General features: G+C 38.7%; 1 protein-coding gene across 1 annotated transcript in view; it reads right to left on the minus strand.

Moving 5' to 3' along the window:
• Positions 1 to 689: 689 nt before the first annotated feature.
• LOC134314833 (regulating synaptic membrane exocytosis protein 1-like) overlaps positions 690 to 22,614 on the minus strand; it is a 92,795-nt gene continuing 70,870 nt past the window's right edge. Inside the window, exons 19-31 of the mRNA XM_062995592.1 lie at positions 19,736 to 19,825; positions 19,295 to 19,372; positions 17,290 to 17,361; positions 17,054 to 17,119; positions 15,193 to 15,305; positions 14,250 to 14,359; positions 13,971 to 14,131; positions 12,525 to 12,745; positions 9,832 to 9,982; positions 4,826 to 4,938; positions 4,577 to 4,678; positions 2,710 to 2,849; positions 690 to 1,024 (exon numbers count right to left, since the gene is read on the minus strand). Coding sequence (XP_062851662.1) covers positions 812 to 1,024; positions 2,710 to 2,849; positions 4,577 to 4,678; positions 4,826 to 4,938; positions 9,832 to 9,982; positions 12,525 to 12,745; positions 13,971 to 14,131; positions 14,250 to 14,359; positions 15,193 to 15,305; positions 17,054 to 17,119; positions 17,290 to 17,361; positions 19,295 to 19,372; positions 19,736 to 19,825 — 1,630 coding nt within the window. The 3' untranslated portion in view covers positions 690 to 811. The remainder of the gene's footprint in view (positions 1,025 to 2,709; positions 2,850 to 4,576; positions 4,679 to 4,825; positions 4,939 to 9,831; positions 9,983 to 12,524; positions 12,746 to 13,970; positions 14,132 to 14,249; positions 14,360 to 15,192; positions 15,306 to 17,053; positions 17,120 to 17,289; positions 17,362 to 19,294; positions 19,373 to 19,735; positions 19,826 to 22,614) is intronic.

Here is a 22,614-nt window from a genome sequence, read left to right on the forward strand (position 1 = left end):
AGGCTGAAATGAACTTTACTCCCAGTGTTCTAACAATAAATGTCTTTGCATCTTCCTTGATACAACTGTCAGAAAACATAAGCCATGTCTTCACATTCAACAAGATGTGCCAGTGTATCAAATCTGCATGAAAGTAAAAAAAAAAGGCAAAGCAGTCAATGGTAACTGCTGTAAACAGACAAATATTCAGGTTGGTCTCCCCTCTCTCATGCCTGATTTGAGTTAGTGCCACACTGGCACAAGGAGCGACCATCGACTCTGTGAAGAAGAGGGAAGGCTTCATGAAGAATAAACCTTACCCTTTAACCCTGACCTAATGCCTCTGTGCCCTTTAACTCTGACCTGATGCCTTGGCAGCACAGTGGCCTTCAGTACTGAGGAGTGGCAGCACTGTCTGCACTCTCACAGAACCACCATCACACCACTACTAACACACTCCGGTTAAAAACAACTCCTAAATGTAACTGACAGGCTAGAATCACTGAAGCTACCAGCACCACAGTTGGTATCTCTGTGAGCCACGGCACATTGCTTTCAGCTGCTCGTCATTACCTTTTTTGTTTATGCTCTTTCGTCATCTTTGCAACATGGCTAAAACAAACAACACATGCAGAAAGGAGCAGAGTGGATCAAAGGAAATCGCAGCAATCCAAAGATCAGAAATAAAAGAGAGGAGAAGTGATTGTCAGGCTCCAGCAAAGCTTTGATCAGGATTCCGCCCATCCACCTGGCTGCCTCTCTGGTGCTGGTTTTTGCCACAGGTATTCACCCCTTTGAGTCGCGTTTAGTCCCACGTTTACTTTCCTGTTCACTAAGACCTGACGCCTGGTGGCCCTGAATCGAGTGATGACTGGGAAGCACGTCGAGTGAGAGGAGCTAACGTTGGGTCCACCAAAGAGGATGGAGGAAACAGTTTATACCAGCCAATCACTGTGCTAGAAAGGTCCAACTCCTCCAGAAGGATCTGTGCAACTCCCATGAAGCATTTGTGGTCCATGCGCCCATAGTCGCCCCACACTATTATCTGTTGGACAGACACAACTCACAAAATGTTATACTTCCACCGTTAGACAAAACAACAACCTCCAAAGACACAACACTTTTTTATAGCATATTTCTCACTCAAAACATGGAGAATTCATACAAAGGTCACCTAATTTACACAATTGCTTCCAAGTATACATTTTTCAGTAGTCTTTCGAAGGATTTGAGTTTTACAAAATTTGACCAGTTACACAGCCAGTAACAGAACAAATCCTGTGTACAACAGACCTAGTATTATTTGTATAGTATTAGTATAGTATAGTATAGTATAGTATTGTCTCACAAATGACCACATACTTAGATTGTGCTTTTCATTTCACAAATAAATGAATTTCAATGAAATTGAGCATATTTATTCATGAATTACTTACATCCTTAACATTTCTTCTGTTTTTCTTTTTAGTTTGTGTATTGGCTTTTGCTTTTGTTTTAAAGAAACATTTACTGTAAAGTGATTATGCTAATGAAATTAGAACTTATGGCTTGGCAGGCTTTAAATAAACTACTTAAGTTTACAAAGTGTGGGTAGCCTGAATAGATTGCTGCCATGTTTAGATTATATAGTCCACCGGGGCCATACTTTATCTTTAACAAGGTTTAAAGTCCTTTAGTAATGTACTTTTATAAGATGCTGTAGAAAAAAACAGACTAAATAATACACCGATGAGGCATAACAATATGACCACCTTCTTGTTTCTACACTCATTGTCCATTTTATTAGCTCCACTTACCATAGCACTTTGTAGTTCTACAATTACTGACTGTAGTCCATCTATTTCTCTACATACTGTTTTCCTGCTGCTTTCATGCTGTTCTTCAATGGTCAGGACCCCCACAGGACCACCACAGAGCAGATATTATTTAGGTTATGGATCATTCTCAGCACTGCAGTGACGATGACATGGTTGTGGTGTGTTTTTTTAAATACCGTGTCCACTCACTGTCCACTCTATTAGACACTCCTACCTAGTTGGTCCACCTTGTAGATGTAAAGTCAGAGACGGTCGCATATCTATTGCTGCTGTTTGAGTTGGTTATATTCTAGAGCTTCATCAGTGGTCACAGGATGCTGCCCACGGGGTGCTGTTGGCTGGATATTTTTGGTTGGTGGACTATTCTCATTCCAGAAGTGACATTGAGGTGTTTAAACTCCATCAGCATTGCTGTGTCTTATCCACTCATACCAGCACAACACACACTAACACACCACCACCATATCAGTGTCACTGCAGTGCTGAGAATGATCCACCACCCAAATAATACCTACTCTGTGGTGGTCCTGTGGGGGTCCTGACCATTGAAGAACAGGGTGAAAGCAGGCTTAAAAAAGTATGTAGAGAAACAGATGGACTACAGTCAGTAATTGTAGAACTACAAAGTGCTTCTATATGGTAATGGAGCTGATAAAATGGACAGTGAGTGTAGAAACAAGGAGGTGGTTTTAATGTTATGGCTGATTGGTGTATGTCCAATTAGTGCACACCAACGGCACTGTAACACACCAGCCCGAAAGCATCAGCCCAAAGTATATTGTTTACATGATACACAGAGTGTGCTATGCTGTCATGTGTCCATCTACCTCATAATTCTTACCTGGCAAACTACTAGGGTACAAGAGTCTCTATGAAATGTGTTTTGAAACACAACCATCTACTGAATGCTTACCTGTAGAACTTTACCCTGCGGACTCTCCTCAAACAGCAGCGATTGCTGATACAGTGGATCAAGAGTTTTTCGTGCAATCTTGGTTTTCTTTTTGGCTTTGCATGCTCCATTTTCCAGCAAATAGACCTTGACATATGGAGCTGAGGACAGCAAACACATGGAGAAGTTAGAGAGTTAAAAAGGTAAAGCTTTCAGTGGTGACTGATAAAATTAACGAGGTTGGTTGCAATGGTAATTGTTGGCTGACTTGCTATTTCTTTCACATACTAAAAAAAGTCAAATAGGTACAGTGGGATCAGAAAGTATTTAGTCAGCCACTGATTGTGCAAGTTCTCCTACTTAGAAAGATGAGAGAGGTCTGTAATTTTCATCATAGGTACACTTCAACTATGAGAGACAAAATGAGAAAAAAAATCCAGGAAATCACATTGTAGGATTTTTAAAGAATTTATTTGTAAATTATGGTGGAAAATAAGTATTTGGTCAATAACAAACAAGCAAGATTTCTGGCTCTCACAGACCTGTAACTTCTTCTTTAAGAAGCTCTTCTGTCCTCCACTCGTTACCTGTATTAATGGCACCTGTTTGACCTCGTTATCTGTATAAAAGACACCTGTCCACAGCCTCAAACAGTCAGACTCCAAACTCAACCATGGCCAAGACCAAAGAGCTGTCGAAGGACACCAAGAAGAAAATTGTAGACCTGCACCAGGCTGGGAAGAGTGAATCTATAATAGGCAAGCAGGTTGGTGTGAATAAATCAACTGTGGGAACAATTGTAAGAAAATGGAAGACATACAAGACCATTGATAATCTCCCTTGGGGTCAAGATCTCATCCCGTGGGGTCAAAATGATCATGAGAACGGTGAGCAAAAATCCCAGAACTACACAGAGGGACCTGATGAATGACCCGCAGAGAGCTGGGACCAAAGTACAAAGGCTACCATCAGTAACACAGTATGCAGAGAGGTACTCAAATCCTGTAGTGCCAGGCGTGTCCCCCTGCTTAAGCCAGTACGTGTCCAGGCCCGTCTGAAGTTTGCCAGAGAGCATATGGATGATCCAGAAGAGGATTGGGAGAATATCATGTGGTCAGATGAAACCAAAATGAAAATTTTTGGTAAAAACTCAACTCGTCGTGTTTGGAGGAAGAAGAAGAACCCAAGAACACCATACCTACTGTGAAGCATGGGGGTGGAAACATCATGCTTTGGGGCTGTTTTTCTGCGAAGGGGACAGGACGACTGATCCGTGTTAAGGGAAGAATGAACGGGGCCATGTATCGTGAGATTTTAAGCCAAAACCTCCTTCCATCAGTGAGAGCATTGAAGATGGAACGTGGCTGGGTCTTCCAGCATGACAATGATCCCAAACACACCGCTCGGGCAACGAAGGAGTGGCTCCGTAAAAGCATTTCAAGGTCCTGGAGTGGCCTAGCCAGTCTCCAGACCTCAACCCCATAGAAAATTTGTGGAGTCTGTGTTGCCCAGCGACAGCCCCAAAACATCACTGCTCTAGAGGAGATCTGCATGGAGGAATGGGCCAAAATACCAGCTACAGTGTGTGCAAACCTGGTGAAGACTTACAGGAAACGTTTCACCTCTGTCATTGCCAACAAAGGTTATGTTACAAAGTATTGAGTTGAACTTTTGTTATTGACCAAATACTTATTTTCCACCATAATTTACAAATAAATTCTTTAAAAATCCTACAATGTGATTTCCTGGATTTTTTTTTCTCATTTTGTCTCTCATAGTTGAAGTGTACCTATGATGAAAATTACAGACCTCTCTCATCGTAGGAGAACCTGCACAATCAGTGGCTGACTAAATACTTTTTGACCCCACTGTACAGTAACGTGTTTACCTGGCAGCGATTTGGATCCTGGTTTGGGAGTAAGGCCACGTGCTCTGATCACCTCCACCTCCAGCTGCCCTTTCTTGTCCATTAACCCAATCTGAACATCTCCTGAAGTACACACATTCAAACAACATGTGGATATTTTGAGGTTTTGCATATATTTTTTTATTGCAATAAGTTTTTATTGAGTTTGTAACTAATTTATTCAAATATGTTCAATTGGGCTGTGGTAAATTATAAGAGATAAATACTTACCCATAGAGGGCGTTGCTAGTGTCTGCCTTCCCACTAGCTGGGCAGGACCAAGGCCATCCAGGAAATCACTGAACTGACTATCAGCCCCCAGCCTCATCCCTGAGAAGATCAGACTGCAACACACACACAAACAAAAATATATTTAAACTATTATAAATATTCAATGAAACCATTGCAATAAAGTGTGTGTGTGTGTGTGTGTGTGTGTGTGTGATTTTAGTTTCTGTGTATATAGATGTTTATCTAGGTTACACATTTGAACCAACATCAGTCCTTGTATTAGGAATATGACATTTTATGACCAAACGTCTGTGTACATCCAACATGTGTCCCTCAACATTAACAAATAATATGCATTAAAGTTTTGTATTTATGCTTTTACAATAAAAACGCTAAGCAAAGAGTAGTGGGAAGCAAATAAAATGAAAGAAATGAAACAAACCTAATAAAATTTGTGCCTAAAGTGCAGCAGTTAATCACTACCATACTGTAAACCACTAACTAGCATAATCTGAATTAAAAAAATATAATTCGTTTGTTTTTATCACAATTATGACACAAGTACTATATGACATGAACATAAGGAAAGGCTTTGAGCTACAGTCAGTCTATCTTGGAACAGCAGACCTGTATTAAGCATGGTATGTAAACCCTGTCCTGTACTGCGGCCCCTCAAAACCAGCCAATATTTCCTTTGAGACCAGTACAGTTTCCATGATCTAACTCCAAAAGGAATGTCTGAGAGCACTGCCAACCGGTGTCATGCTACCATATAAGAGGCCTAACAGATACTTAAATTCAATACAAATTAATGTACAGTTAGCTTTAAATCACACAGGCCTCTATTACTTTTAGCTTGGATGGGCTGCGTGCTGGATTGTTGAGGGCAGGTGCGGTCAGCAATAGCTGTGGGCAATATCTGTTGTGTTTGCGCTCAGTCCAGGACCCTGCTGAGGCCCATCTTCACAAATGATGGATATTTAAATGATCAGAGAGTGAAAGGCTCACCATCTGGCCCCCAAATAAAGTAAAACAATGCACACATTGACTGCAAATCAGTGCAAAAACAGCCTACTTTAAGCTCTGTTTTCCATTAGCTTATCTTTGGCACGGTATGTCTCATTAGCTTTTTTAAAGAAACTTAAGTCAATTTAATGTTTAATTCAGGAGTCTGATTGTCTGATTACATAAGCGCACGTTTAAACACAATACTCTTGGAATTGGAATAAATCAGACACCTGTGTTTTAGGAAAGTAAATTTATCCAGCGCAGAAAAATGTTGTTTTGCTCCAGACTTCTTATTATACACTAAGTGGGAGAAGCACTAATGAATACACTCTATTTATGGAAGTAGTGGAGTAGGAAGGTTTGAAACAAACCCTAAATAATTTATTAAAACAGTTGAGTTCATGGACAGCACTATATGAAATTTGCTTCTCTCACAACTCCTTTATTAATAGCCTAAGAATATTAATAACCTAAAACTGTTAAAGAACAATTTGTGATTTTGTGATCTCTTGCATTTGTAGAAAGGTGTTTGCTTTGGCTCTGCTGCTTTTTCCATTCAAATGTTGATTAATAATATAATCCCTAATAATATAATCCCTAAAATTTTAGGATGATATTTTTTCCCAATCAATGAAGACCTCAGTCCCCAGAGTTTCAGCCTTGGTTTTCACATCCTGATTTGTTTTACCATATTTCTTTTAGTTTTTCATGCTCTTAATAATTTTTTATAGAGTAGTGTATGAGTGTTTGTTGCTTGTTTTAATTTTATATTCTCTAAGGGTAGGGTATATTTTGCAATATTTTCTTTTAATTTTTCGTGTTCTTAATTTTTATTTCTCTTGTTTGAATTTCATGTTCTTAATTGTAACTAAATGTTTGCAAGAAGTCTTTCTGAGGTTCTAGATCTCAGGAATGTTTTACTGCTTTTAATTTTTCCTTATGTAAAGCACTTTGAATTGCCACTGTGTATGAAAGGTGCTATACAAATAAACTTGCCTTGCCTTGCCTTGCCTTACCTGTTTTGAGTTCATCATTATCCTTGTCTATTTAAACCAGTTTGTGGCCACAGACCAGTGTGAAATATCAGAGCATCACCAGAGTCTGTACTGAGCAGATTTCTGATTCTACTTTCTTGTACTTTGGCTACAGCCTGTACTGTTTTTGACTTATTCCATAGTCTTGTCTGAATAAGCCTGTTAGCAGACAGACTGGCCATAGCTTTGTTTGTGACTATGATTTTAGATTCTGTCTTTTGACTGATTGCCTGAAATATTTAATAAACCTGTACGGGGACAGTGGTAGCCTAGTGGGTAGAGCTTTGGGCTATCAGTTAAAAGGTTGAGAGTTTGAATCCCAGCTCTGCCATGCAGCCACTGCTGAGCCCTTGAGCAAGGCCCTTAACTCTTTATGCTCTATGGGCGCCGTACAATGGCTGACCCTGCGCTCTGACCCCAGCTTCCAAACGAGCTGGGATATGCAAAGAAAGAATTTCATTGTACTGTAGACCTGTATATACAGTGGTGTGAAAAAGTGTTTGCCCCCTTCCTCATTTCCTGTTTTTTTGCATGTTTGTCACACTTAAGTGTTTCGGAACATCAAACCAATTTAAATATTAGTCAAAGACAACACAAGTAAACACAAAATGCAATTTTTAAATGAAGGTGTTTATTATTAAGGGAGAAAAAAAATCCAAACCTTCATGGCCCTGTGTGAAAAAGTGATTGCCCCCCTTGTTAAAACATACTGTCCTGTGGTTTATCACACCTGAGTACATTGTCTCTAGCCACACCCAGGCCTGATTATTGCCACACCTGTTCTCAATCAAGACATCACTTAAATAGGACCTGCCTGACAAAGTGAAGTCCACCAAAAGATCCTTAAAAGCTACACATCATGCCGAGATCCAAAGAAATTCAGGAACAATTGAGAATTGAGTAATTGAGATCTATCAGTCTGGAAAGGGTTATAAAGCCATTTCCAAAGCTTTGGGAATCCAGCGAACCACAGTGAGAGCCATTATCCACAAATGGCGAAGACATGGAATAGTGGTGAAGCTTCCCAGGAGTGGCCGGCCACCCAAAATTACCACAAGAGCGCAGCGACGACTCATCCAAGAGGTCACAAAAGACCCCACAACAACGTCCAAAGAACTGCAGGCCTCACTTGCCTCAGTTAAGGTCAGAGTTCATGCCTCCACCATCAGAAAGAGACTGGGCAAAAATGGCCTGCATGGCAGAGTTCCAAGAAGAAAACCACTGCTGAGCAAAAAGAACATTAAAGCTCGTCTCAATTTTTCCAAAACACATCTTGATGATCCCCAAGACGTTTGGGAAAACATTTTGTGGACCGATGAGACAAAAGTTGAACTCTTTGGAAGGTGTGTGTCCCATTACATCTGGCGTAAAAGTAACACTGCATTTCAGAAAAAGAACATTATACCAAGAGTAAAATATGGTGGTGGTAGTGTGATGGTCTGGGGCTGTTTTGCTGCGTCAGGACCTGGAAGACTTGCTGTGATAAATGGAACTATGAATTCTGCTGTCTACCAAAAGGAGAATGTCCAACCATCTGTTCATGACCTCAAGCTGAAACGAACTTGGGTTCTGCAGCAGGACAATGATCCAAAACACACCAGCAAGTCCACCTCTGAATGGCTGAAGAAAAACAAAATGAAGACTTTGGAGTGGCCTAGTCAAAGTCCTGACCTGAATCCTATTGAGATGCTGTGGTATGACCTTAAAAAGACCAGTCATGCTCGAAAACCCTCTAATGTAACTGAATTACAACAATTCTGCAAAGATGAGTGGGCCAAAATTCCTCCAGAACGCTGTAAAAGACTCATTGCAAGTTATCGCAAACGCTTGGTTGCAGTTGTTGCTGCTAAGGGTGGCCCAACCAGTTATTAGGTTTAGCGGGCAATCACTTTTTCACACAGGGCCATGTAGGTTTGGATTTTTTTTCTCCCTTAATAATAAACACCTTCATTTACAAATTGCACTTTGTGTTTACTTGTGTTGTCTTTGACTAATATTTAAATTGGTTTGATGTTCCGAAACACTTAAGTGTGACAAACATGCAAAAAAACAGAAAATCAGGAAGGGGGCAAACACTTTTTCACACCACTGTACACCTTGCATCCTATCAACTTTCTTTTGTTATAAAAACATATTTTATAAGAAACCCAAGTTGAAATTTGCATGACAAGGTTTTACATTTTTCTGTACACCTATTTTACATATTTTGTACACATTTATTCTGTATTTTTTTGCATTTCACATTTACTCTCCAAATGTATCCAGTTCCAGTTATCTATTACAATTCCTTTGCCACTCACCCAACTCTCAGGCTTGTCAAGGAGGGCCACTGTATACTTCAGTTTAATAAAGGATAAAAAACAGTTTAATAAGTTTTAAGTTACATAAGTTAAATTCGATTCCCAGGTGGGGCGGTCCGGGTCTTTTCTGTGTGGAGTTTGCATGTTCTCCCCATGTCTGTGTGGGTTTCCTCCGGGAGCCCTGGTTTCCTCCCACAGTCCAAAGACATGCAAGTGAGGTGAACTGGAGATACAAAATTGTCCATGACTGTGTTCGATATAACCTTGTGAACTGATGAACCTTGTGTAATGAGTAACTACAGTTCCTGTCATGAATGTAACCAAAGTGTAAAACATGACGTTAAAATCCTAATAAACAAACAAACAAACATTAGTTAAAAGGTTAGGATGCTACCACATTGCTAGGAATAATAACGAGCTTCACTACAAGTAACACTACTGAATAAATTATTTTTACTGACTACTGCATTTTACTCTTTCTATTTTTAGATTACTGACATGTATGTACCATTGTTCATCTTTGATCAAAACAAACCTTGTCTAAATGTCTAAAACAAACCTTCAGTAAGAACTTGAGTTGATAAACTAGTTACTCAGCTAGAATAATATGAAAGCAAATAGAAGCAAAAAAGAGTTTGTGTTACATGTGTGTTGTAATACTGACTTTCCCTCAGAGCTGTAGCTGTTCATGCTTCCGTCAGTGGACTCTCGACTAGCCTGGCGAGCCATGGCATTGCGTGGGTACTCCACTGCCATGCCTGTCTCCTGACTCCTCTGGATCTGACTTGAGCCTTTTGTCTTCTTATTTGCTGCTTCTACAAAGAAGAAAGAAAGAAATCCAATAGAACATTTTCCACACTGTAGGTACCATCAATGACTAGTAGGAAATATGACTTTTTCCAGAAAACATTCAGATGACATGAGCATGTTCCGACATGAGCACTGCTGGCCAAACTTTCAGCTCTTAAGGGTGCAGGCACGCTCATTTACAACTGTGGAAAACTTTACTGTATCAATAAATTTCAAACCGTACATTTACTGAAAAGGCATCATGGTCTTTTAAACTAAGGAGGTAAAAATATGTTATACGTTATAAGTTGTCTGGTAAATGTATTAGTTCCTGTAATACAAACAAATTGTTTATTAGTACTTGCTAAGTTGCTGTCTTTCATTGCCCGTCCTTATTCAATAGGAAACACTGCTGTGTGAGACAAGATGCTTTGGCTGCTGTGAGTATAACCATGTCCTGCTGGATGGCACAGGGTGCCGTCTTCACTATTTATGGACTTTTGATGAACTGCAGATGGTTGGAAATTGCCAGACGCTGAAGTTGAACGCTGGGTGCCGGCTGTTTGTTAAATCTGATCAAGGTATGTCAGACACAGCACAGAAGAGCCCTTTTGCTCCTTTCACAATACATCAACCAGCCGTCAGCTGCTGTTTCCGATCAGGCGGTAAGTCAGAGCTTACAGAAAGGGCTTTGAATGCTGTTCGGGTTATTGGAGGTAACAGATAAAACCTTTTACTGGTTAATAGACAGAAAATCCTGGCATTTACTGAGCTAAAGAAAATAGTGCTTTATGTGAAGCTACATTTCTAAACTAAATATGCAAAAGTTTGAGAACTTTAAAACATGATTACCAATTTCTAACCCTCATGTTTTGTTGAGATTGTCCCTATTATTATTAAGTGCTGCCAAGTTGATTCAGAATCCTGGTGACCCCATGGATAGTCCTTTTCCGGGACATCAGAGCATTCTGTCTTCTGTTGAGGTAATAATGGCTCATTTATTATTCCTCTAATTGTATTCATCTATCTTGTTGCTGGCCGTCCTCTTTCTCTTTTACCTTCTACTCTTCCAAGTGTGTCACTTCCAATGAACTGGTTCTTCTCATAATGTGCTCAAAATAACAGAGATTCAGTTTGGTTATCTGGGCTTTAGGATCTTTGAGGGCTTTATGATTCTAAATATTTTATGTTTTTATAAGAAAACTTTTAAATATAAGTGAACAATTTTCCTAGATTTTTTATCCTACATAATTAAATGCAGCGGACGCGAAGATATTAAATCGTCAATCATTTCTTCTGCTATGAAGTAAAGACTACAGGATGCTTTCTAAAAATGCTTTAGATAGCAGCCTGAAACTCATTTAGAAAAGTTTCCTAGGAACAGCCCAACAAATTTCTCTCATATGTTATTAATATATATACTGCCGGCTGTTTTGGTATGTAAATCCAGGTTAAGCAAGGTTATGCATTGTAAAATGCATCAGATAGATTTTAGATTAGATTAAAAGCAGATGTGTTAATAGATATGGCTGTTAGCTACTTTACCTTTACAAAGCACTTAAACATTACTACTAGACCAAAACTAGAACTGTGTATCTTACATAACCCATAAAGTATCACGCGTTTATACCAGTACTACTCTTCAGGACCCCATAGAGAATATTAGGGTAACATGATTTTTACTATCCAGATCATACAGCAAGTTGCCTGTCAATCCCAACCTAATAAGTGATCTTATAAAGATCTAGAATAAAAACTAAAGTGATTTTCTAAAAGATTCTTAACGTGTTTCTCTGCAGAATACACACAGGGAGGCTTCAGAGAACAGAAGATTTATAAAATCTCGGCTACTTTGTGTGATTTATAATCTCCTAGGCTTTTAAGATTCAGTCCAGGGGTTTGGCAGCTTCGCATGCCAAGAACTACCTGCCATCTTTTTTACATTATCTTTTCTAAAATCCATTTATTAAACCATAAATAGACAGAGGTTAAAATATGGTCCAATAAAATATCAGCTTTAGCTTCAAAGGCATTTGTCTGCATTACATCTGATTAAAGTCAAGGGTTAAGTTCTAGCTGACAGAGGTCAATCCTGCTAATGTTAATGGCTCTAGCTCTCACAAACCTACAGGTCAAAACATTTACATCAAGTCTGCTGCCATACTGTAAACTTGAATGGTGTGCAATATTGGTATTTTGCCACATGGCATGAAACTGTTCACCCTTTCGCTACCCCTATGTGTATGCATGTATTGTTTTTATGTAATATCCACTAAGCAAGTCAGATCTAAAAGTGCTACTACCTTGCTAAATAGGATGTCAAAATATTACACCACCACCTTCCCTTCTCCGACATGCATAAAGCAGCCAGCCACTTGTCTACAAGAGCCAGTGAGGGGTTCTTACAAAGAGCCCTAACGTGAACATAGGATCAAGCTACGTCCTCTGTATTCCTTTGCAAGTTTGGTACATCAACCGCACAGCAGGAGTCTCTGTTGCAAATAAGCGATTAACATCAGTGTTGATGCTGTAACAGTGTGCTCGTGATTGGCTGGGTTAGAGTCCCACCTGTTTGGCTGAGCTGAGAGGTGCTCCTGCTACGTCGTGAGGGAATACCGACAATTGCCACCACACGAGCACTGAGACTGGAACGCCTCTTCTTCCCTCCCGTTCCCAGTGTCCCCAGAGCTGTGTCTGACTGACTGCCGTCTGTGCGTTCCAGAGAGAAGATCTCACCGCTCACGCTCGTGCTTTTCAGCATGCTCTGGCTGGACGGGCGAACATGACGGCTAATGCACAGAGAAAGCAATTACAGGAACAAATGCTGAAATTAAGCAATTTTAAGGTTTCAGTTGTTTTATTTATGTCAAAATTATCTTTAACACTTGAATGGCGGAAACCATTTATTCACAAAACATACTTCATATGTGTAAAATGATTTACAGGACAGTCTGAATCTGTTCGCCATCATGTTCAACACACAAAAACCAGCAAGCAACAGTAACATTTAAAGCCTGGACACACATTTCGCGGGGAATAGATCCATTAGTGTTAACATAATCACCCTGTATTTAACTTAGCTGGGTAGTAACCCAGGTTTAGATCATTTAATTAAATCTTATAGTGACAGTCCGGTTGAAAGAGGGAATTTTACTATTAGTTTCAATTTTAGTCATTTATTTATCCTAATTAGAGTTGCTGTTGGTCCAGAACCCACTGAAAACACTAGACACAAGAAAGAAATATACCACATTGCAAAAATGATAGGGAATAAAAAACTAGCAAAAATGTATTTCATTTAATTTAAATGCATTGAAATGTGAGCTAATGTAGAATTGATATGTGTAAAATGTATTATTGTTTTAAAATTGTTTTAAAGGTAAATAATAGAGTTACCATAACAATGATGGGACCAAGGACTGATCTTTCAAATCTTTAGTGCCAATGCGCAAGGATAAGCCCTAACTGGTTGTTTTTAAGACCACAGGGTCAAAAAGCATGACCTACATAATTGATTCTCTTTATTAGAGAAACTCCAGCTCAGCTTATCCCACTTTCATCAACTGTTTAATTCTGCTGACCCTTCTCACATTTACAACACTTTAATTACTTTTGGCTTTTGGCTGTCATAATGTTTAACATAAATGTATACTTGCAGCAAACAAAAGGAAAAAAGCCTTACAGACTAGTTGAGAACTAAAACACTACATTTAATAACATTTTATATCAATGTTATAATATAGTTTGTTTTGTATGTCTGTCAAATTGTCTATGTCTGCTCTACATCTGTCTCCTTTGTTATGTCTGCACTCGGGATTAGCAACCGCAATTTCATTATATGTACCATATAATGGCAATAAAGCTTTTTCAACTTTCAACATGCTGGGCAGTACACTGGACTAAGTGTGTTTGAGGGCCATCTGATGGCATATCTGTAAAGATTAAATATTAAATATAAAAGAATAATAAAATCAACAGCTCAGGCTTTGTACAGCTCAGGTGTGAGTCTCTTACCTAAAACGACCCCTGGGCTGCTCTGATTGGATGGACATGTAGCTGGTGCTACTGATCCGTGAGGCACTGCTGGCGCGAGAGATGGCTGACACGTCGCTGACATCGCTGTCCGAGGACTTATGAGATACGTTATCAGAGCTCTGCCGCTGCTCTTTATAAAGCTGTGGCAATAAAGATGAAACTTAATATGTACAGGTAGAGAAAACAAAGGTAAACAAATCTTATAAACATTACATATTTAAAAATAAATAATAAAACAAAAGAGACAGGAGATATTACCTCTCGTTTGTGTTTTAGTGCCCTGTCTGATTCCTGGCTGGCACTGGATGGAGCTGGTGCCCTGTAGGTGTGCACCTTCATCTGCCGTGTTTTCTCCTCTGAGGCGAGGGCTGTTATAAAAATCAGGCATATAACATTAGTGTTAATTAGACTTTCATCACCAGTTCTATGAATTTTTTATGGTTTGGAAAATGAGGACACTAATTGTTGCAGCTTTGCATGTTTGTTGGACATTTTTGCTCAGTGGTAGCTTTATGCATATGGAAGTCAGATAAACACCTTTTGAATTGTTTTGGAATGTTGGCTTTTGCACCTTTCCCAAATAACAGTCAGATAACAGCGGTGGCCTGTGTGAAGAGACAATTGTTTTTCAAAATAATCCATAGTCCTGTGCATGACGGTATCTGATGCAGTGCTGAATGATGGCACAAAGGTCACACACATTCAACAGTGATTTCTAGCCTTGCCCAATACAAACAAAGGTTATTCCTGAACCTTTTCACAATATTATGTATGGTAGATGGTAAATTACCTAAATTATTTGTAATCTTGCATTAAGAAATGCTGTTCTTGAACTGATTGAAAATTAAAAATGAGTCTAGAAAAATCCACATTTTAGTCTAAGAAGTCATGGTTTTCTTTTCTCCATAAGTACATACATTATATGGCCAAAAGTATGTATACACCTGAGAACAACAGTTAACATGGAGATGCTCTAGCCCTTTTGTGACAATGGCACCCTCCTATCTTTGGCAAGGATTTTCACAAGATTTGGAGTATGTGTTTGGGGAATTTGTGCCCATCTGGGGACTAAAATTGGACCTGTCTATATGGGCCACAAAGTTTTATAATATAATATAATTTACTTTTTACAACTTATTTTATACCCTGAATAGCAATTGATGTGGCATTACAGGACAGACAGAATGTCATTGAGCAGTACCTTGTTCTACGCTGCTGCTTTTGGCGGGAACTTGGGGCAACTGTCGCCCCCTACGTGCGGATGAGGAACTCCCTGCCGATGAAGAGTATGCAGAGCTGGCATGAGGATGCACCCTGATGAAAAGAGAAAAGGAAACAAGAGACAGGAAGGAGGTATTTTTGACACCTGGCAAAATGGTAAAACTTCAGTATGCTGTATTATAATTAAAAGTTGTACCAAAATTGAGACCAAGTTGTTCTATGATACACAATCAGTACTACGGTTTCACACAAAATTGTTTATTTCACAATGCATTTTTGCTATCACCTGTAACACCAGGGTGGAATTGAGCACATTAAAATGGAGAGAAAATGTGTTAAGGACAGAAAACACAGAAAACTGTAAAACACAGGAACCAGAAAAGATAAGTCCATTAATATGTAGCAACAAATCAAGGTCTTTAAAAATATGTGGGCTTCAGTGCAGAAACAGCAACCATAAAATAGTAGGCAAAATAAAACAGCTCCACTTACCATATAGGAGCACTTTGTAGTTCTACAATTACTGACTGTAGTCCATTTGTTTCTCTGCACGCTTTGTTAGCCCCCTATCACGCTGTTCTTCAATGGTCAGGACCCCCACAGGACCACTACAGAGTAGGTATTATTTAGGTGGTGGATCATTCTCAGCACTGCAGTGACACTGACATGGTGGTGGTGTGTTAGTGTGTGTTGTGCTGGTATGAGTGGATAAGACACAGCAGTGCTGCTGGAGTTTTTAAACACCTCACTGTCACTGCTGGACTGAGAATAGTCCACTAACCAAAAATATATCCAGCCAACAGCACCCCGTGGGCAGCATCCTGTGACCACTGATGAAGGTCTAGAATATGACCAACTCAAACAGCAGCAATAGATGAGCGATCGTCTCTGACTTTACATCTATAAGGTGGACCAACTAGGTAGGAGTGTCTAATAGAATGGACAGTGAGTGGACACGGTATTTAAAAACTCCAGCAGTGCTGCTGTGTCTGATCCACTCATACCAGCACAACACACACTAACACACCACCACCATGTCATTGTCACTGCAGTGCTGAGAATGATCCACCACCTAAATAATACCTACTCTGTGGTGGTCCTGACCATTGAAGAACAGGGTGAAAGCAGGTTAAAAATGTATGTAGAGAAACAGATGGACTACAGTCAGTAATTGTAGAACTACAAAGTGCTTCTATATGGTAAGTGGAGCTGATAAAATGGACAGTGAGTGTAGAAACAAGGAGGTGGTTTTAATGTCATGGCTGATCAGTGTATGTATCTTTTAGGATTATGTTAAGATCTATTAACATAAAAAAGGGTTATTACTGGACCTGTTGGGCAAAACTCTTTACTAGGAGATGTAGAGACACCCGCATCTAACGGCCTTTAAAATAGAAGCATACAGATGTATTCTGTAGACCATAGTGAAAAAGCAACATGCAGGAAGGCTCACAAAACAAAAATGCAAAGCATGTACACACTAAAAGAAAAGGAAACATTAAGAGCACTAAGACATTAAAAATATGTACAAAAGAGGTGAGGGTTAAATAACAAACAAAACCAGTGATAACTCATCAAGGTAAACCAGGTTTTCTTGTAGAAATGTAGCACATGAAAAGATGTTCGTGTTTAAAACCACAGAACCTGTGCCAGAGTGTCAATGTAAGAAATATGTGAAGGAGTTGAAGCAAAATGACTAAACACAGTAGACAGACAACTAACACAAATACATAAAATAAAGGAAAATCAGCCTCTCACATATCATTTGTATCATTTATGTACATATAAAAAATAGGATCTCGCTGTAGAATGAAATTTTATGGTATAGCATATCTGCTTACCACTCACTGTCAGATATTTTCCTGCCAGGTCTCTGACAGCTAGGCTTGTCCAGAATTCTTGCCTGCCTATGATACATAAATGATCACAGCAAAACAAAACGATGAGTGGAAAATACTAAGCAGATGGGAAAGATGAATGTTAAATAATATAGTGTGACTAGAACAAGAATCGAATGGACATGATGAGTGTACATGATTGTAATTTTATTAGAATCTCCACTATATGCCTATTATACCTCTGTACCCCAGGTCTTGCACTGAGGTGGTTTACTGAGTCCTGAGTGGGATAAATAGGCTCCGAAATCCAGCTATGTGATTGAGTCAAAGACATGTGGATGATGGTGAGACAAAATTACAAAGACACAAACAACAGACAAAAAGACAAGATGCAAACTGCAGTGTAAATGATCAGACAATGGAATTTGTATATGGTCATAAATCCACATTGACAATGAGTCCATACAACACAAAGTGCATATATGGGATTTAGTATGACAACAAGCAAAAGAGTATTATAAACCATAGGAACTATTACAGCCAGCTAAATAAAGCAATTGCACATCTTCTGACCACTGCATTGTTTTCCTTATTACTCCTAAGGTTTTAAAAGAGATCATTTACAATCAAGGAAAAAATACATGCTTGTTAAGGTTGGCACAAAGCCTTTGTGGGTACTCTGCAATCGCAACTAATATGGAGGACGAATGAGTATAATTTGCAGAAGCATTTAAAGACATCTTAGCCTAACATAGACACTTTCCAATAGGCTCTGATTCTCCATGTACAAAATTTGGGGTGCTTGCTTCATATTTTTGTTCACTAATAAAGAATTATGTTTGTAATCTAGTTCCCACTGTAAATTCTTCCAAGAACAAAAGAACCTCGTAGTTTTATTTCAAGTAAACTTTAAGCAAATCACATTTGATAGTCAAATTATTAAGGATGACCAGCCTAACAGGCATGTGCTAGTTTTCCGTACACAAAATATGGTAATTATGGTGCTATTAAAAATAAATATATAATTGCTTTGAATATAAGTATTCACTAACAGACTTCACTATCAGACAGTGGTAGTCTAGTGGGAAGAGCTTTGGGTTATGAACTAAAAGGTTAAAAGTTTGAATCCCAGCTTTGCCACACAGCCACTGCTCAACCCTATCGGTTCCAGGGGCGCCATACAATGGCTGACACTGTGCTCTGACCCTAACTTCCAAACAAGCTGGGATATGTGAAGAAAGAATGTCATTGTATTGCACACATGTAGTATATGTATATATGAGAAATAAAGCCATTCTAAAATTCCCCTTCCACTACTAATGAGCAATGTGTGCTGATTTACCAGCAGTCAGCATGCTAACTGGTAGGATCCCAAACCATATGATGCACACTATGTCTGAATACTGAAAACATTATTGTTAGTGCACTAATATAAAGTATTATTTGGAATATTTCTGGTGTATTTTAAGCACTTTTGTGGGTCACCCAACATCCACCAAATGTGATAAAAGTCTATGAATTTGAGCAGGTTTTGCTGCTACTACACAGGATTCAATGAGAATACAATGAGGAGAAGTTAATATCGAAGTCCCACTCCATTCATCTACCTTTGACAAATGCAAACAAGTGGAGCTTTTAGTAGCTAGCAAACCTGTCTGTTATTATGGGATAGCAGGAGAACAAAATGCATAATAATAAGGCGCACACATATTTACACAGAATGATCCAAATTCGAAGATCCAAAGTAATGCACATGTAAATCTAGATCTGTAAATGCACTTTAAACACTAAACAACAAGGAGTTACAAAATCCAGTACATTTACAGTCAGTGCCCAGCAAAGACGTTTGTGGCATAATCTTCATAGGATCAAGACATTGAACAACAATTGTATTAAAACTAGGAAAAATGTGAGCAAGCGGCAATAATATAATTAAACAAGAAAGGCAAGATCAAGAAGATTCAAACAAGAAGGAAGCTAATAAGCAGACTGAAAGAAGGAGAATCCTACAAAACACATCATACTCATAATCTACAGCACTCACAACAAAGCCAGCATTGGGGTCTGGGGTCTAAGTGAATTATAAAGCCACAGGCTACACAGAAATCAGAAAAGATAAAGTAAAGCAGAGAATTAACCAGAAGGCACATAAAGAAATGTAGCTGAGCCCTGGGGCAGAGGAGGTTAGGACAGGAGAGGACAGAAGTTAGGGTTAGCGGAGGCATCAGGGGACAGGGTCGGTACCTGTCATCCTCAGGGGAGGCGTGTTGGATTAGGATCCTGGGGCTGGTGGGTCTGATGCGGGGGAGAGACCTCGTGCTCCTGAGAAAGTGAGGGTCCGACACACCCCAAGAGATTGGAGGTGAAAATGTGAAAAAAACAGGGCAAGTCAGGACAGAGACATGAAGTCTATTTATCTCACATTTATGATGCGGTATGCAAACACTCAGGGGACGACTTTGTTCCTACACACTACATCCTACACACAACAACACAACCTCTAACTATGCACAAGTTTCACAAAGGTACAGGATCTAATAACAAATGCATGGACATTCTAATCTACAATACGAAATGTTTAAAGGACTGGTTAAGCAAAGATGAGTAATGCAGTTTACTGTGTAAATAAAAACGATATGAGAAAAACAAAATAAAGCTAAGAACTAAAATAAGTCTTGTGAGTACCTTTCTCGGTCAGGTGAATTGGAATTTGAACCTGGTCTCAGACAGTTGGTACTAGCACTTCTAACCCTGTCAAGTGGGGGTTGCAGATCACTAGGGTCACAAAATGCCATCCAACGGAGAGAGGGGAAAAAAGGCAAAAAGACAAAAAGATGAAAAAGTACAAGCAAATAATATTAGATAAAAACATGCTTCACTCATTATGACAAAAATGATGAATGACACAATGCATATGATCCCTGGCGGAGATATAACTGGCTATTTATACTTACACTTCCTTTATGTACGCTCACCAAGCACTTTATTAGATCATTTTATAAGCTACACTGTTTTCCCAACCCCTGCACCCACTTTATCAATAGAAATAAACCCAAAAATGTTCAGAACTCACTATGGATTCTTTATTAAAGACTGGAATGAATAATTAGAAACTCCAATTGCTTGTGTATTATTTTTCTGTATGTATATATGTATGTATTTGACACTGTTTAAACTCACTGGTCTTTTTATTAGGAACACAATGTAACCATGTAAGCACTTGTTGTAGGACAAAAGTAAAGTAAAACAGTAAAACACACACTGGGATGATAATACCATATTAGTATAACTGCAGTGCTGAGAATGGTCCACCAGCCTAAACACATCTGGACAGTGAAGGTCCTGTGGGGGTCCCTAACTACTGATAAATAACCATGACTATGGTAGGTGTAGCTTATAAAATAAAAACCTAATAACGTGTTCAGTCAGTGTAGTTTTTTCAAGTGTCCCTTTTAAACAAAGTATTGGTCTGGTGAATGACCAAAGCCACTGATAGCCAGGGCTGAGTTTTAAGGCATGCAGGATGAGCGAAATTAAACACACAATCACACATTTAAGACACAAACACAGATAACCTCAAATAGACTGATGTACAGTGAAAACACATTTTGTGCTTTGATGAATGTAGTTGTTATCAGAAAGTGCCTAATTCCAGTGAGCGTGGATACAAAGCATGATGTGTATAAAAGCAATTGGGTACTGAGGCTAGGCTTTTACTTTACATTTAAACGTAAACATTTTAATTTGGTCAAGTAGGAAGTACAGTACATTTATCTAGCTATTTAATCCAATTTTTTATTTCTTCTTGAGACCACCCTGGCAACTCATAAAGGTCTCCTGGTAAAACATATAGCGTTAACTATGTATATGATACAAATAATCTCTGGATATGTGGGACAAATAAAAGGTGGGTTACCAAGTGATACTGCACTATAAACAAAACTAAATGGTAGGCTACTTTCCGAACCCATTTTAAAAACTTAATTTGATTATACATGTTCAAGAACTTGTACAGTTCTCCAGATGTTAAATGCAGAGTTCAGGCAATAGTGGTTTTTGTGGAACGATCTGTGGGTGTAATCCAAGATCTTTTTCCACTTATTATTCAATTTACTGAAAGTAAACTCTGAAGGATGAGTGCAGCTTGAATATTCGAGATGAAACTGTAGAGTACAATATAATTCCCTGTCTGAGGTTTTTTTCAGCAGAGGACCCAAATTAGAATTAGGTGCTTAGTTTTGGGGGGTCTACAGAGACACAAACTGTTTTTTAAACCTTGGAAGTGACCAACTTTTAATAGACAAGCCACATGTATCACAATTATTGTCTCTCTTACAATGACCATGAGCAAGAGGATTTATACACATTTTTTGACCTATCCTGCTGAAAGATTTAAGCATGGCACAGTTGGAATAAGGCCTTTGGGATAAAAAAGACACTAAAAGCTTGATTTTGCCTTATCTGATCACAAGACCTGTTTCCAGTCATCTGAGCTTGTGCTTTAATGGAAAGATTAAGACTCAGGGAAATTTGACCTTTTGTACAAAGGAACAAAATAATCAGTTTCACAAATGTGCTCAGTTCTTTTTTCAATAGTGCCAAACATTAAGACATTCCAGATTTTGTTGGTTGTTGGTTATATATTTTGTAATGAGAAACATAGTATTTCATTTGGGCAAATGCTAAATGAAAGTATGTTCACTAGTTGTCTCAGACTTCTGACCTGACTTATATATTCTCACATTTTTTAAACCTAACTAAAAAGTAATTTTTAGGCCAATAAACACTGAACAAACACTACAAGGAATCCAAAAATCCTTTAAACCATTATACTGGCCAATATTTGGTCCTACCTGAATCTTTTTATAGTATTTACATTTTTCATTAATAGATTTAATCTTTCAATAAGTCTGTTATGATTTCTGTAGGTAGCAAGTTAATGTTAAGTCTTTAATGGTATAAACATTGACTTTGACTTCTTTCTTATAGATAGAAAGGCATATTAAGTGGATATGTGCTGTTGTATTTAAGGCACAATGATGTGTAGCAGGCAAAATGTGCACAATTATGAAAATAAAAACGTTAGCACACCTTATATAATAAGAAAATAAATAAAACCATGCATTGCTTAGGAACCAGTTCCGGTCAGCTAGTTGCCCTTTTCTATGTAGGGATGTATATTGCAATCAGTCATACTGATTAAAATAAATGTGGCATAATAACACTTAAATGATGGTTATTTGAAAGTTAAGTAAACATTTGCCTTTCAGAGACTGCGGCATTGTCTCTGGGCAGTGGGCCATCAAAAAGTGGAAAGTTCCACTGGTAATGCTTCTTGTCAGTGAGCTACTGCATAGTACATTACTGACTGAAGAGGTTGAATGCAAACACTGAAGACATAATATACAGAATATACAGAAACAGTATCTACATAACAGGATCTACACTACAGCCATACATTTAAACTAAACACACTTTAAGTGGTGGGCAAACTAGAAACACTCCAGAGTAAATGATTTACTATGGGAAGAAAATGTTAATCAGTCACAGCAGACTGTACATAC

The sequence above is a fragment of the Trichomycterus rosablanca genome, chromosome 5, assembly GCF_030014385.1.
Source record: "Trichomycterus rosablanca isolate fTriRos1 chromosome 5, fTriRos1.hap1, whole genome shotgun sequence".
Lineage (NCBI taxonomy): Eukaryota > Metazoa > Chordata > Actinopteri > Siluriformes > Trichomycteridae > Trichomycterus > Trichomycterus rosablanca.